The sequence below is a fragment of the Sus scrofa genome, chromosome X (assembly GCF_054392235.1).
Source record: "Sus scrofa isolate SSC_HxYL_T2T_F1_AM1 chromosome X, Sscrofa_HxYL_maternal_Yorkshire_Landrace_v2.0, whole genome shotgun sequence".
NCBI lineage: Eukaryota > Metazoa > Chordata > Mammalia > Artiodactyla > Suidae > Sus > Sus scrofa.
In genome coordinates this window covers 88941001-88958482 of record NC_139401.1, presented here as the reverse complement: position 1 = coordinate 88958482, position 17482 = coordinate 88941001, and the positions used below count along the sequence as shown (strand labels likewise).

General features: G+C 34.6%; 1 protein-coding gene across 13 annotated transcripts in view; it reads right to left on the bottom strand.

Annotated features, from left to right (window-relative positions):
* DIAPH2 (diaphanous related formin 2) overlaps positions 1–17482 on the bottom strand; it is a 1391236-nt gene that overhangs the window by 1129033 nt on the left and 244721 nt on the right. For all 13 annotated transcript variants that reach the window (XR_014834656.1, XR_014834653.1, XR_014834654.1 and 10 more), the window contains one exon: positions 5144–5254. Coding sequence is in view for 9 of the 13 variants with exons in the window: in XM_085006645.1 (XP_084862771.1) it covers positions 5144–5254 (111 nt within the window). In the remaining 4 variants the exon portion in view is untranslated. The remainder of the gene's footprint in view (positions 1–5143; positions 5255–17482) is intronic.

Below are 17482 nucleotides of genomic sequence, written 5' to 3'. Positions count from 1 at the left end.
TATATCACCTGGAATATCTTTTAATATGTGTCCATTAAATTGCAGGTTTCAAAACCCAAAGAGAAAAATCACAATTGCGGATACTCAAGGGTGATACCGAAAGTGGGACTAGGATATTCAGAGCCGAACTTGAACTCTAAAAGGAAATGCAAGCACGGTGTACTTCAAATTAGGTTGCGAAAAGCAAAATCGGATGCATTTCTTGTTTCTACATTTATTCAATATGACAATTACAAATGGAGATGCAATGGCTATTATTGAAGCCAAACAAAAATGTATGCCATTTCTAGGTGTTTTCTTCCTAATATTCACATACATAATTTACTGACAATTTACCTACAGAGCAAATGAAAATATTAATATGTATACATGTATAACAAATACATGCATTCATACTTAGTTTTCTCTTTAGCGATAATTTGTTTCACGCCTAGTTTTACACTTTGAAGGGGAATGAATAAATTTATTGAAATGTAAAGTTAACTAACATTGGAGAGTTATATTATCAAGTGATTTCTGAACTCTATTAAGAGCAGAAACCAGATACACCCAATATGCTGGTCACTGCAGAAACAACCACCAACACATTTTAGAATATGGAACTTCTCCTCATTCTTATGTCATGATGCATTATTTCTTAGAAGCTCACTATCAACCTTTAACATATTCAAACATGTTTCAAAAATAGAAAATTAAATACTGTCATTTAATCAGCATCAGAAACATTTCATGTTATAAAACATGGAATCAATCTCTATGATTAAAATATTTTCAGTGAAAATAACTGGTTGAATGTTTCAGTTTTTCATTAGGACAACACATTATTTATATAATATATATGGTATGGGAATATACACAGCACAGTATAAAAATATAGAAATGTATAAGTGAAATATATTGTGTATTAACAATGCTCCATTAAAATACATGTATGCATATCTACATATACACACATATATAAAAAACTTCCTTTTAGTCAAATGTCAAACTTTGAAAGGTGTATTCAAATATTCTCTTTTTTTGTTTTTGTTTTTTTTTTTGCTTTTTAGGGCCACTCTTGTGGCATATGGAAATTCCCAGGCTAGGGCTCAAATCAGGGCTACTACCGCTGCCTGCTTACACCACAGACGTGGCAATGCATTATCCAAGCCGGGGCACTGGATCCTTAATCCACTGAGCGAGGCCAGGGATCAAACCCGCATCCTCGTGGATACTAGTCAGATTTGTTTCCACTGCGCCACAACAGGAACTCCCGGTATATCCAAATATTCTTGATAAAATAAACATTTACTGAATTAATAAAAATTTTAAACAGCACGAATGTGACAGATGCTCTTGACAAAACAGAAATGCATCACTAAAGTTTTATATTTTATTTTTGTCTTTTGTATTTTTAGGGCCGCACCCGTGGCATATCCAGGTTCCCAGGCTAGGGGTCGAAATGGAGCTGTAACTGCCAGCCTATGCCACAGCCACAGCAATGCGAGATCCGAGCCAAGTCTGTGACCTACACCACAGCTCATGGCAATGCCAGATCCTTAACCCAATGAGCGAGGCCAGGGATCAAACCTGCGTCCTCATGGACACTAGTTGGATTCGTTAACCACTGAGCCATGACAGGAACTCCAAGTTTTATATTTTAAAATGAAGAATGCCATAAAATTACTGAATTATACTATTAATAATTACATGAAATACTGTAAATATGTTTCAGTTATTTTTTAAACGAATTGGCTGTACATATATAGAACATTTTCAGCAGATTCTCTAAAACATATAATTAAGTCTCTATAACATAGTGTACTTCAAAAGAAATCAAAGTCCATTGATTAACAGTCAAGCAGTCAAAATTGAATCTTCAAAAGAATTAGAAAGGGTTTGTTGGTCTAGATTAAGAATGATTGCTGCCTACAGACACAATTTCTTACTATCTTGTTCCTTCACATATCTGATTTATCTAAAATTTTCGTAATTTATTTAACTAAATAAAAGACAGATAGAGAAAACTTCACAAGAAGTCAATGTAAGTTAACTACAGAGCAATTATTTTAAAAATCACTGCATAGCATTTAATAACTCATTTATTCCAAATTGCTAAAGCAAATTTATAAAAGTGAATTTTCCATATAAGTGAAACATAAATTCTCTTTAAACATAATTTATCCATAGAGATGGGGAAATTCTTGAAAATAAATTTCTCCAGAATACAATTAAAATAACTGCCCTTGTCCTGAGGATTCCAATAATTGTATCAAAAAAAGTTTCACTCTGCTATAATGATGGTCTCAGGGGTTACTGAAATACTAAGAACTATTCTTCCCTCTTAATGATTCCAGATAGATATAATTTTTGATCTATGTATCAAAAATTTATTAGCCCTAGCCATGTCTAATTTGCTGCTTTGAATATGAAATATTCTAGAAAATTAGGAAGCTCTGCCTGTTAAAACACTATAGAAAATAAGAGTAAATAGGAAAGAAGTAAGTATATTAAAGATTCATCTATCAATATATTATTAGGCTTCCACACATGTGTAAAGGATGTTTAATGTTACCATAAATTCTAGCGCTTTAAATGTAAATTTTTAGTAAATGAGATAGTCAGTAGTTGACATATTAGGTACGTGAGTATGCATTAAAGCAAGACCATTCTGACTTTTGTTCCATATTGAAATTTGCTCCAAATTACAATTAAAAATCATTGTAGTGATAATACAACTACAAGAACAATGGCAACAGCAGAGAAACATATGGTATTAAAGTAAGGACTTCTAATCTTCTCAGCATCTATCTGCCAGGATTCCAATTCTCATCTTATAAATCAGAAATACCTGCGGGGGCTTCTTTTTTTTTTTTTCAAATGAAACATCTCTGTTCTACCTCTAATAAGATTCTGATAGAATCTCTTTAGGGGAACATGTCCAACTTCATGAGAACCAGAGCCACAGTTATCCATATTTCACTCCACTGTCATAGGAAGAAGAAAACATTGAGAATCCTTGTAGGTTCTATTCCTAAATATTAGGGGGCAGAAATATGGCACTTCTCACTTTCCTCTTGCTGAGGAATCACCGAGATCTAAGAATCAGGGCATACTAAAAAAATGTGAAAGTTAAAGAAAAATGTAACTGGAGGCATAAGAAGTACAGGGCACCCCCAGAGGCTTTATATATGGATATAGATAGAGCCAATGGGAAAGTATAGCTTAAAAACACTGATACAAAATCTCAGCTGTCAATTAAATGAAAAATACCATGAGACTACTGCAGCCAGCAGAGATGAGCACACCCTCACAAAAGTGCAAAAGATAAGGACAAGAGCTACTATGCATTCTCTTTGAAAAGATGAGGACTTAAATAAAATGAGAGTCATAGTTTTCTTGAACAGCCATTCAGTAGTATAAGGTAGAAGATGAGTGCTCAATTATAAACAGATACAGAGAAATGAAAGCTGGAAGAGTAACAACAACTAAGGCAGAAAAACATGACATATTAGGAAATGAGTAGAGGATATACAAGAACCCCTAAAGCCAGCAAGTATCCAAAGACATGATTACCCTCCCAGAAACAGGATGACCCCTGTGAGGACACTCATGGAAACCACTGAGCAGGCAACTCAAAAGCACACTAGAATTAATGTCAGAATATTACCTCTAGCTACAGAAAGCCACGGAGTTTTCAAGAGGGGAGATTTGTGATAAAACAAGAATAAAGTACATACACTAAAACTAGTGAATGTGCCTAAGCTAACTGCATATTGAACCCCTATACGGATCACTTACAATGATGCTTTGATTTACTGCAACCAATTCGTTGGTTTTTGAAGTCATAGATGAAAAAAACATTCAAAAAGTGGGACTGAAAGAAAAATTTCTAAAATGACACAGATGCAATCATATCTTACTAAAATGGGTTTCTATAGACCCAACTGTGTACATTTTATGATGATTACTTTCAACCACTTTCAGTTAAGACTATCAGAAGACAAGTTACAGGTACATGCTACACACTAGATCTTCACGAGAAAATTGCCCTGATTTTGGAATTTCTAGTAACAAGTGAATACTTTATAAACATGCTCATTGACATTTGTTTTTCTTCTTTCCTCATTCCTTCCTCCCACCCCACGCCCACGCCCACATGTACTTCTTGTTTATCAGGGAGGATCTAAGTAGTTTAACTAGACTATTGAGATTTTTACTTGTCTCCTTTAACAATGCCATGGTATTGAACAAAATGCTTCTTCAGTTAACATTATAAAGTCATGGTCATTGTCTTTCTATTTATAGAATAAGTGTGCTTATTTATCTCAGATCAAGCTTATAGAGTTATTTCAAAAACTTTTTTTTTTGGTCTTTTGTCTTTTTAGGGCTGTATCCGCGGCATATGGAGGTTCCCAGACTAGGGGTCTAATCAGAGCTGTAGCCGCCAGCCTATGCCACAGCCACAGCCATGTCAGATCCCAGCCGCACCTGCGACCTACACCACAGCTCATGGCAACACCGGATCCTTAACCCATTGAGCAAGGCCAGGGATTGAACCCGCAACCTCATGGTTCCTGGTCAGATTCATTAACCACTGAGCCATGACAGGAACTCCTCAAAAATGTTTTTAAGAGCATCATAACCAGAGCAAATATTCATACTCAATTTAAGAAATAAAACTGTTTTTCTTTAGTAAAGTTTCTACAGAATTGGTAACAAGAATACCATTCATAAGTAATATATCTAGAATATATGAATCTAAAGTCTATGCACATTTATGCTGAATATAAAGGATATCAATCCAAGTTATCAAAGAAGAAAGGAAAAAATTTTTAATGAAAATTGAAATTGAAAAAAAAAAAAAACTAGCAGTCTTTTTATGTTCTCAGGACTGAAATTCAAAGAAAAGAAGTTCCCTTTCAACTTTAAGAAGAACAAAAAAAAACCCATCACGTCTGGACATATCATTAGCTGAATTCTGAATCATCAGTTGTAGGTAGAGACCAACACTACTGCTATATCAAAAGGCTTACAAAATGTCTAGTGCTTCACAAACAAAAACACAAGGCACATTTTTATTTACTCTGCTATAAGTACATTTGTCTAAAGAGAGAAAAATATTAAATTCTCTAAGCATAATAAATGTGCACATTCAACTTACAGGTAACATTGTTTTTAGTCCTGAACGAAGGAATTCATTCCTTAAATGTATTCGAAAATCAAGCTCATAAGGAGATGTAACCAGGGCATTTATAAACTGCATACAAGCCACCTGAAATTAGAAAACAAGCTTTGTTTAAAAAAAAAAGTTTTTTAATTAAAGAGACATTTACTTTTTGCATTCAGATCTTCTTTTTCCATTGACTAAAGGTATACATACATATATTGTAACATATATGAAGAAATACAAACATTTACACAAGTATACTGATTATGACTTTAAAGTAGAAAAAATAATAACAATAAAGTTTCTAATGTCCAGAGTAATTCTAACAAAGATAATGATGGATAGTTAAGTACTGCTTTGCTTTGCGGAACAATCTGAAGTAACATGAAACTCTCTCTGAGAAACCTCAAGTTCCAAAAATGTGGATATAGAGTGCTTTAAAAAAAGATCATGAAATGTATCTTTCATATCTGAGCTGTCCTCAGAGTGCACTTGGCCTCAATTCTATATGGCCATAAATACTTTTCTAAAATAAATCAAATAAGGCTATAAAATTACCCTGATATTAAACAGGGAACAGTGATAACTTAGAGATATTATTACATTGATTTATACTCTCTCCAACTATTATTGGATAGATTTGCACAAAATACATAGTATTAAAATATATGATTAAGATGAACTAATTTACTATGCATAAAAAATGAATCCAAGTGAATTAAGATTCAACTAGAAGGCAGTGAAGATACCAATACTTATGTGCATTGCATGATAATGTAAATATAAGGGCTTGTTTTCCAATAAAGATGATTCATTGCTTAGGCTGATTCTGAAAAATGAATTTTGCTATTCTTCTGATATTGAGGCTCCCTATTATAAAAGGGAAGGAACTTATTTGGGGGTAATTGCAAACTAAGAGAGTAGCAACCAAATGATGCCAGGTGTTCCATAGATTATTCCTCATTCTTGGAAAATGCTGCTCAAGTTTAAATCAATCGGCTAAAAGTGAAGAGCTGCACATTTACATTGATTTTTTCTGGCTGCCCCCACAGTATGTGGAAGTTCCTGGACCAGGGTTCGAACCCATGCCGCAATTCCTGCCTGCTCTGCAGCTGTGGCAGGACTGGATCCTTATCTCACTGCGTCAGAAGGGAACTTTCCTACATTGATTATTTTTAAAGTATGCAGTAAGTAGTAGAATGTTCAAAGAGTTGAATGCAAGGGGATCCCTGGAAAATATGTGAAGATATTAAGTATATACAGAGGGGGACAAAAATCAATAGTTAGCATAGGAAAAACCCATCAGCAAAATAAAAATATTTCAATGTATTTTGCGTTGACCTTATCCAGACCTGTTATTATGAGAGTGATTTTTTTTTCAAGTAAAGAGAAAATATTAAAAAGCATATTGCTTTTATTTTTATATCTTTATCTTAAGCATTTAAGCTTTTTTACAGGAGATTAGCCTATCTAGCTCACAGGCAGGTTCAAAAAAAAGCAAAAATTGCAAGCATTAAAGGGGATGGATCGAGGTTGTCTCTAACATTATTAGATATCTAAATGATAATTGAAAGATGCAGTCCAATTGCTATGAATGCTCAAATGTCAAACTAAATCACTTAGACATCTGACTAAATATTTGCCATTGACTTGGCATTACCTTAAAAGTCATATCAGATAAGTTATTAATTCACTTATGCCTTAATCGGTTACTTAAACTTCCTATTTACAGTAAAAAAAAATGCTTAAGTCTTTAGATAGTTTCAATAGGCTGGGATATAAGTTTGCACATTGTACATGTCCATGGCTATATTATCATTGCATTTTCTTGAATGGTTCTTATTATGCTACAACTATGACCTGACCGAATAAGCCAAAGTACATGTCCCAAACAAAATTAATAGAGAGAAAAGTTGCCATCTGCTAGGATTTTTTTTTGCCAGAAGAAAGTCTAGCTTAATGGCTTGTATTAATACCCTACAAGTAAAGAGAACATTTCCCTGAGAAACAAGTTAATGAGTCTTGGAATTGTACCTTTATACAAATAGAAGTAGTTAGATTAGAAAATGATAAAAGTAGTAAAAGTCAATAAAACTAATGCATGTGAATAACATCAAAATAATTTTATATTTAATAAGATAAATGTTGCAATGCTATTAAAAACTCAACTATAATATATGAATATGTAACTAAATATTAAGAAAAGAAGTTTATATACCTTGTGAAATAATTAGCACACACTTTTAGGTCGTTAGTTTAAACAGGTAACAGCACTGTCTTATCAATGTACTATTTATTATCATTATCATTTATAATCATAAATTAATTAATTTAATTAATTATAAATAACATAAAATGAATATTCATACCGTCATGTAATTTTCCAACATAATCTGCTAAAGCAAAGCTCTTTATTAGGAATATTTATATTTTATGAATGTGAAGAACAAAAAAAGTCATCTTAATTATCTCCATTCCTTTATACTACTACACAATTACTGCATTTTTCAGAGGACAGGAACAAAACCAATCCAACTGTCACTATTTACAAACACAAAATTAAATTTTAAAAATATAGGCGTTCCCGTCCTGGCTCAGTGGTTAACGAATCCGACTAGGAACCATGAGGTTGCGGGTTCGGTCCCTGGCCTCACTCAGTGGGTTAAGCATCCGGCATTGCCGTGAGTTGTGGTGTAGGTTGCAGATGCAGCTGGGATCCCACATTGTTGTGGTCCTGGCATAGGCAGGCAGCTACAGCTCTGATTAGACCCCTACCCTGGGAACCGCCATATGCTGTGGGTGCGGCCCTAGAAAAGACAAGAATGAATAAATAAATTTTAAAAATATAATTTAAAGGGAAGAATATATTATTACCTAATTATAGACCTGAAATGCCCATTGTGTGGATTCTCATAGCCAAACATAAACCCCCCAAACTATTACCATCATTATTATTTTGTATTAGTTTTTGTTACCAGAAAATAGTAGGTGCTTTACATAATTCACCATCTAATCTCATCCTCACAAAAACCGTGTTACTATTATTTTTTTTCCACAGATGATGAAACTAAGGCTCAAAGCAAATAAATAACTTACACAAGGTCACATAACAAGAAGGAAACTCATGGAACTAAACCATATCACTTTACTCCAAATACAGTATAATTTTCAGCATGTATCAAAGGCCTCAAAAACTCCATTCTTAGATTAAAACAACAAAATATTTTAAGGATAAGTAAGACAATAAAATTCAACTAGTGCCTCATACATAATACAGTGGGAATGCCTAACTTTGAAACTATAGATTAGAAAAATATATTATTTTAACAATATGTTGTCTAGTATATAAATTGGTTATATGTCAATTATACCTTAAAAAATAGTGGTTATCATAATACATAATAAAACGCAAAAGAAAGAAAGGAAGGAAGGGAAGAAGGGAAAGAGACAGAAAATGGTTCCTTAGAATGTGTTACATCCTTTTATATATGTGTGTGTGTATATATATATATATATGCTGAACGTGACCTATGGATAGCATCCCATCATCCAAAACAATAGCCTCTCATTCTCCTTTACTTCTTGCTACTCCACTCCCTGCACTCCCCATTCAGCAAAGATGTGTATATGCAAATGCACACATACACACAAGCATGCCATTCAATAGAGATACTTACCACAACTTAAATTCATCTTAAATATGATTAAATAAAATTTAAAATCCAGTTGCTCAGTGTCATTAATCACAGTTCAAGTGTCCAACAGCCACAGGTGGCTAGTGGCTACCATATTAGATAGCAAGGACATAGGACACTGCAGAAAGTTCAACTGGGTAGCACTGCACTAGACACTTTGGCCTAGTATCTAAAATCTAACCACCAAAGCAATACAAAAATCATTCCTGAATAATGAAACTTTCGAAATTGGTATTTTCAATTCCCAAGCATATAAATCGTTAAGAGCACAATTGACTACATTCTCTTCTTACAATGCAAAATCAATCTGCTTTCAAAAAACAAAAATCCTAGAGTTCCCATCATGGCTCAGTGGTAACAAACCCAACTAGTATCCATGAGGATGCAGGTTCGATCCCTGGCCCTGCTTGGTTGGTCAAGGATCAGGCATTGCCATGAGCTGTGGTGTAGGCTGCAGGCATGGCTTGGATCTCAGGTTGCTGTGGCTGTGGCTCTGGCCGACGGCTGCAGCTCAGATTCACCCTCTAGTCTGGGAACCTCCATAAGCCACAGGTGCAGCCCTAAAAACCAAAAAGTTTCAACACCAGAGAAAGAAGGAAAAAAAAAAGGAGTTATGGGATTTTATAGCTATAAAGAACATAAAATATTCTGGTCCAATATCCTCATTTAAAGATAAGGAAACTGAAAACCTAGGAAAATAAGATGATTTGCCCAAGATTATATAGCTAATATTAAGCCATAAAGATTGGGCCTCGTGGCTTTTAGTCTTGGATTCTTTCTACCTCACTACAATGCACAAATCTAGCATTGCTGAATAGTATTTTTCCTTGTACTGAAAAGGAAACAACTGCCTTTGAATTGAAGTCAAAAATCCAACTATCCAGATTCCATCTATTGCTCAGTTTCTTTACAATGACTCTAAGGTTCAGAATAGGCTGCCATATCTATTTGTTTTACATTCTTCCATGAGAATTAAAATTTTAAAATCATAGAAAGTAAGTGAATTTTCTCCATGATTGATAAATATGCTTGGCTAGGACCACAATTCTGATTTTTAACTAGTAAAAACAGTTTCTATATTTGCAATTTTATTAAATGATCTCCTTATAAGGAGATTACTACATGGTATCCATATATACCTACTGAATAAATGCATGGACCTATAGATAAAAATGACCAACTTTATGCATGTCACAATGCACTCAATAATTTGTGCCATGCAAAATTATACTAAATTGAATGACTATCAGCTATTCCATCACATAATGATCCTTCCTTTATCATAACAGTATATGTTCTTTCAACAACAATCGCCTACATTCTTTAGAGGATGCTATTGTCTTCATTCTGGGTGTGGGATATGGTATAGAGAGTGAAATATCACAAAAAACATTTTAAACTTCTTCAAGATATGGCTATGTACTTGTTTAGGGTTTTCTTTGTAACTGCTAACTGCCCGCAATAAAATGTTTATAATGGGTGAACAGTCATTAGATATTTAAATTTTATCAACATTTTAGAACATTCTAGAACTTTAACTCACCAGCTTTGAAAACTATACATATAACATCTATCTGTCAGTTTGATCACCATTCATAGAGCTACAGAGTACAATAATTGCCAACTCCAGGACATTCTCAGACAGATTATCCATATTGCCATTAGCTGTGACAAATTGTGCTTTTAAAATGTTATTGACACTCTCACACATTGACCTTATTAAGTACTCTGTTGACATTAACAAGATCTTTCTTTATCCCAGCCCAGCAGGATTTAGGAAAAAATATGATTTAAGTCAAAAATAAGAACTAAAAAATTTACAAATGTACGGTGCAAGTTAATTAAGTCAAAAAGGTTGAAATATTCCAGGCATGGCAAAGCCATACACAATGGTATAGAGGTAGAGGGATAAAATAGCATACAATGTTCGGGAAACTGAGTATAGTATGACTAGACCAAAAAACTATATGTAGAAGAGTGGTGGAATTTGAACAAAGCAACAGTTAGATAAGGACGTATTTTCTGTGGACTGTTATTAGACTTTACTCCCAGAGGCTACTGGAAGATACAGTAATTTAAGCAGTGATTTAACAAGAATTGCATTTCAGAAGTATAACTTTGTGGAGTATAATTTAAAAGGGGGGCTATAATGAAAGGTATAAGATAATTCAGAGTCCAGGGAAATGATAAAACATTGAGATGTAACAATGCCTGGAACAAAGAAATGAGAGCAGGGTGTGGGGGATACCATAACAAGGAATGGAAGCACAACACTAAGGAAGTAGAATTGGTAGGATTTGGTGACTGAGGAAATAGTGAACGGAGAAAGAACAGATTATTATAGCAGACAGCTACGTTTCTGGTTCATGCTACTTGGTAGGTAATCTTAAGGTTAACCAAGAATGGGCAAACAAGAGAATGGCAGGTCAGTGTTGGAAAGGTGACTGAAGTAGGAAGGAGAGGATAAAGAAAAGGAATATATGTATAGTTAAGGACAATATTAAATTTGAAATGCAGTCAGGAGGCAGGTGAACATGAGACCTGTGAGTCAGGACTGTATTTGGAGTGAGGCAGAAAGATGCATCACATAGAATGCTGGTTGAAGTCATAAGGATGGATGAGGCTGTCCAAGGACAATGTAAAGAATGAGCAAAGGATGAAAGGACTAAGATCAAGCTCTAGGGATAAGTATATTTAATGGTCAAGTATACAGAAAGGAGAGTTTAAATGTAACTTAGAGATAAAAGAAAAATGAGTAGAGATTAGTATCACAGAAGTTGAGGGAGGAGAGAGCTTTGATACAGCAGTGACCAACACTGTCGAATGGTACTAGAGAAACCAATATGATGCCTTCAAAAGTGTCTGTTGCTTTTTACATCATACAAGTCACTAGTGACTCCTCCCTGTTATCAAAAATGATGGACTTGACAATTATGCAACTTTGAAAACATACTTAAAACACATTCTTCTTCAAGTCAGAAGTTATTTTTGTAAGTATTTGAAAAATAACTACAATGGAGAGTTCCTGTTGTGGCTCAGCGGTTACCTAATCTGACTAGTAACCATGAGGATGCAGGTTCAATCCCTGTCCTTGATCAGTGGGTTAATGAGCTGTGGTGGTGTAGGTCAAGACATGGCTCAGATCCCACATTGACATGGCTGTGGTGTAGGCCGGCAACTACAGCTCTGATTAGACCCCTAGCCTGGGAACCTCCACATACCTCAGGTGCAGCCCTGAAAAAAGCAAACAAACAAAGAAAAAAAAGAAAAATGACTACATGGTATAAATATCTCTATACAACCTCCATTTTACTAATTTTACTTTTTAAATGGTAGCAATATAAAGCTGTCAGTAAATAGAGAAAGTTTCCTAAGCAATATCAGGCATTTCTTCAACACTTAATATTTAACACACTCATTTATTTTCCACAAATTTTCTCCTTATTCATAGCTGCAGTGCCTTGTTTTGTTATAAATGTACCTTTACTGACAAATGATAAATGATCTGTCCAAAGTTACTTCCTTATATGTGATGATGCAAGGGCACTAATAGCTAATTTACAGTTAGGCTTAGAGTAAATTCTCAACTGTTGAGAACCACTGTGGAAAGAATCAAGCTACAAAAAATGAGTTCATATAGATGAGGGTTTGTCTCCTTAAGCATGAACATCTGTTTTTGCATAGAACTCTTTCTGAAGTGAATTCCATGACTCCCACATTCCCAAAATACCATATACATATGATATTTTATATATATGATAATATATATATATATATATTGTGTGTGTATAACTTTTTTTTTTGCTTACTCTGGGACATGATTAAATACATGAATTAGTGAGTTATGATAGAACACAGAGAGACCCTCAGAACTCCTGATATATATATATATATATATATATATAGGGCTCCTTGCCCTGACACTAAGTGAAACCAAATGTTATAATTTTGGAATTTCAGTTCCTGTCTTTTATTATGTTTCTATCTCCTCCTCCTTTGCTTTCATTGTCAGTTGTCACTTCTTGATCATCTCAGTGCGCAAGTCTGAAATAAATCATCTTCCAACCTCCCAACTTGTGCTTTTAGTCTGTTGTGGATGGAAAACAGATAATCAAGCCCATTAAGATAGAGACTCTCGTACTAAATGAAGTAAGTCAGAGAGAGAGAGACAAATACCATATGATATCACTTATATCTGGAATTTAATATATGGCACAAATGAACCTTTCCACAGAAAAGAAACTCATGGACTTGGAGAACAGACTTGCAGTTGCCAAGGAGTAGGGGAGGGAGTGGGATGGACAGGGAGTCTGGGATTGATAGATGAAAACTACTGCATTTGGAATGTATAAGCAATGAGATCCTGCTGTACAGCACTGGGAACTATATCTAGTCACTTGTGATGGAGCATGATGGAGGATAATGTGAGAAAAAAATGTGTGTGTGTGTGTGTGAGAGACTGGGTCACTTTGCTGTACAGTAGAAAATTGACAAAACACTGTAAACCAACTATAATGGAAAAAAATCATTAAAAAAAAAAGATTCATAGGAAGAGTTAATAAGCTCTGACTAAAGGCCAAAAGGTCTTTGTCATCACGAGGGCATACTTGATGCATTTGGTGACATTTTGTAGGCTGCTCAGATTATTTGTTGTTTTAATTTTTTTTTTTTGGTTCTGAGTTACATTCCAAAATGATAAATCCATCCAATAGGTGAGGTCAGGATAAGTAGATCAACTGTGTATTTTATTTCTATGTTTTTGTGTACCATATCGAATTTTAACATGTACCTTTTTTTATTATTTTCAGCATTTTAGAAAACATTTTTGCAATTTTTAAGTTGTTATATTTTAAATTTATTTAATATATTTTTCTTGGCCATGCCCACAGCATGCAAAGGTTCCCAAGCCAGGGATTGAACCTGTGCCACAGCCGTAACCCGAGGCACAGCAGTGACAAAGCCAGACCCTTAACCTACTGCACCACCAGGGAACTCCTAAATGTTTTAAATCATGCTAAGAACACTTCTGCACACAACTCCTGAAGTACTTCAAGACATTGTACCTTTCAGACTAATAGCAGCCTGTGAAGACTGGGGATATTTTAATAATACATCATTGGAGGTTAACTATATGACTTTCTCTCCACAGACAACTATCATTAATGCTCAGTGTACCCTAGCTTTTCCTGCTGGACTATATAGAAATCAGTTTCAACTATATGTAGGTAGTACTTCATTCTGTCTTTTGTGAAGTGACTGGCAGACTACTCTGGCCTCTTTTTTTTTTTTTTTTTTTTTTTTTTTTTTTTTTTTTTTTTTGCCTACTGGAAACCCTTCTCCTGCCTCCATAACACTGGTTTTCTACTAGCAAAGGTAATTTTCTGGAAAATTCCCATTGATCCTTCGAGACCCAGTTAAAGCATCACCTTACCACTGAAGCATTCCCTGACCTACGCAGAACATACCTAAATTTTCCTTGTGTGCTCACTAAACCTACCAAGAGGAAAGGGATATGTGTGGAAAAGTGTTGCTATGTCAAGCAAAGAGTTCTATATGATACAATGTTAGAAGGAATTTAAAAGTCTACAGAATATTTGGGAAACACCAGGTTTAGTATGGCTGAAACATTTGGGAGAGTGACAAGTTTTAAGACCAAAATGTTAGGTTGAGGTCACACTGAAAAAGATCATTCACCATGATTAGGCTTTTTACTTTTCTCAAGCAATGGGTCAATAACATAGGTTTCTAGGAATGCTACCATGTCAGAATCAGATTTACTTTTTAAGGATAACTGACAGCAGTACAAAACATCTGTCTGGAGGGGAAGAATGTATCAGTTTGGGGTGCTAATTAGGAAATTATTGAAATAATATTGCTATGAGAAAATAAAGGCAGTGGGGATAGAGAGACTGGGATAGATTCATAGTCTTCAGTAAGCCTTGAGGATTGACTAGATGAAGGGAACAATGAAGAATGAAGTCTTGAGGAAAATTAAAGATTAGGCAAAAGATGATACTTCTATAACCTAAAATGAGAAAGACAGCAAGAAGAGTAGACTTCTTTGGGGGGAATCGTATGAAAGGACAGAAGAAAAATGAACTTACTTCATTAAGACGAGGCACCATGTATTAGTTAAGGGCATGTACACTGAAGCTTGATACCCTAGGGTCTAATGTGGTCTTTACCTCCAATTTACTGTGTTACCCTGGAAAAGTTATCTAACCTCTATGGGCCTCAGTTTACTCATCTATAAAATGAGGATACTACTACTGTCTCTCTCAAGAGAATTGCTATAAGGTTTAAAATGAAGTGACATATGTAAAATATTTAGAACTATGACACAGGGTTAATAAATGCCACTTTTAATTTTGTTTTTGATGATCCCTATAAAACATCCAGTTAGCTATTTGGACAGGGAGGTTTGAATAGACAGGGATGTGAGCTGGAATTACAATCCCTAGAACATGGTTGGATGTTAAAGTTAGAAAGGCAATTGAGAACATTCATGAGGAGGATAAAATATGTATGTGTGAACATATAGCTGTCTATGTATATGAGCGTACACACATATGTGTACATACGTGTGTGTGTATACAAAGTGAAGACAGAAAAAGACCAAGAATAGAATACAGAGAATACAATACCCAAGAAGTAAGCATAAACATGACAAAGATAGAGAAACAACAGTTAGAGGTAGTAAGAGAGCAAGGAGAAGACGGTGCCTGGAAAGCAAAAGGCAGGAAAATTTTCAAGGAAGAAATGATCAATGGAGCCAAGTATTCGGAATTGGAAAGAGGCCATTGGATTCTGAAATTCAAGGATCATTGTCAACCTTTCAAGAACTGTGAAAAAGTTGAGTTGTGATAGGGTAATTTAGGAAACAGAGAAAACAAGTACAGATGACTCTTTTAGAGATTTAGACTGTGAAATGAAAAAGGAAGATGAGAGGATACTTTGAAAGATAAGAGGATCAGAAGAAGGTGCTGTAGTATGGGGGAGATGTGAGGATGCTACTCAGCTAAAGGAAAGTCAATAAACAGAGAACATATGAAGATATATGGCTATTTCACGAATTACGGAAGATAATGAAACTCCTCTCACAGGTACAAATTTTCACCTTAAAGATGAGCTAGAAAACCTCTGTGAGAAGTTAATAACCTGTTTTTAAATCCAAAAAGGGGGGGCAGGTATATAGTAGTTATTTTAAAATATATTTAGTCCTGTATTTTAACAGAATTACTTCCTGAGACTATAGTAACATTCTGAGAAGTCTCAGGATCCTACAGAAATAGATAAGTAGTTCTGTTAAAATACAGCACTAATTATATTCTTTTAAACAAATTTAAACTTTTGCTTTTCATTCTGTATCTTCAATATATTTTTTAACTTTTAGATACTTTTTCATCCACATGAAATAATCCAGATAAACCTACTTCACAATTCTTGTGAGAGTAATAGGCTCGGTATAAAACAAATTACTAATTTTTGTACCTCATTAAAATAGGAAATTTCAAATTGTTATTTGCATATGTTTGCATCTGTAATTAGTATTCAACAATTTCTGGAATATCTAGCAAGATGTCTATGATTCTTCCTCATGTTACTTGTTAACAACTTGCCACTTTATCATTCCATTCAGTCCAGCTTCCTGAAGGCTAACAAATGTCATTCCCATCTCATTGTGTGGTTTAAACTACATTACAGCAGGGATGTCATTTTAAAGGTCAGCTAACACAGTATACAAATGTTGGCATCACAGAGACCTAGCTTCAAATCATAGCTCTACGTCTCAACAGCTGTGTGATTCTGAATGAGTGATTTGCGTAAATAATGAAAGCTTTGAAAATAGAAAAAAACATTTAATTCCTGCTAAACAAACTTTGCAAGATAAGTACAAATTCCTACATATGACTGAAAAATCAATGAAATATAGTTAGGTTAGCCCAAGCACAGGAATAAGAAGAAAATTTCAAGACGACATCTTAAAAAAAAAAAAAAAAAAAAAAAAAAAGCACCTATTTTTGAAGCTTTCAGTAGAGATATTAAATTTTATTGAGATAAATCACACACTAAAAAGTGGATTATAGAAAGGGAAACACTGGGACTTACCGTAGTGACTCAGTGGTTAATGAACCCAACTAGTATCCATGAGGACACGGGTTCAATCCCTGGCACAGCTCAGTGGGTTAAAGATCTAGCGTTGCTGTGAGCTGTGGCGTAGGTCAGAGATGCGGCTTGGATCCCATGTTACTAATGGCTGTGGTGTACGCTGGCAGCTACAGCTCCGATTCAACCCCTAGCCTGGGAACCTCCATATGTTGCAGGTGCAGCCCTAAAAAGACAAACTAAACTAAAATAAAATAAAAAGGGAAACACCGAAGGGAAATAATCTGAGCATTAAATGCTGTAATACACTGGAAATCAAAGGCACACTATAAAGTTTATCCAAAATGGTCAACATAGTTGGAGTAGAGCAACAATTAATAAATTTGCTCAAACATCTGGAAAGAGATTAGCATTTTGTAACACTACAGTATTCTCTTTGGACAAGCTGTTTATCTATCTGTTAGAGTTTGAAACTCTGTTGAAAATAGGTATCAACACTTAATGATACAATTAAAAAGAGGAAAAGAGTTTC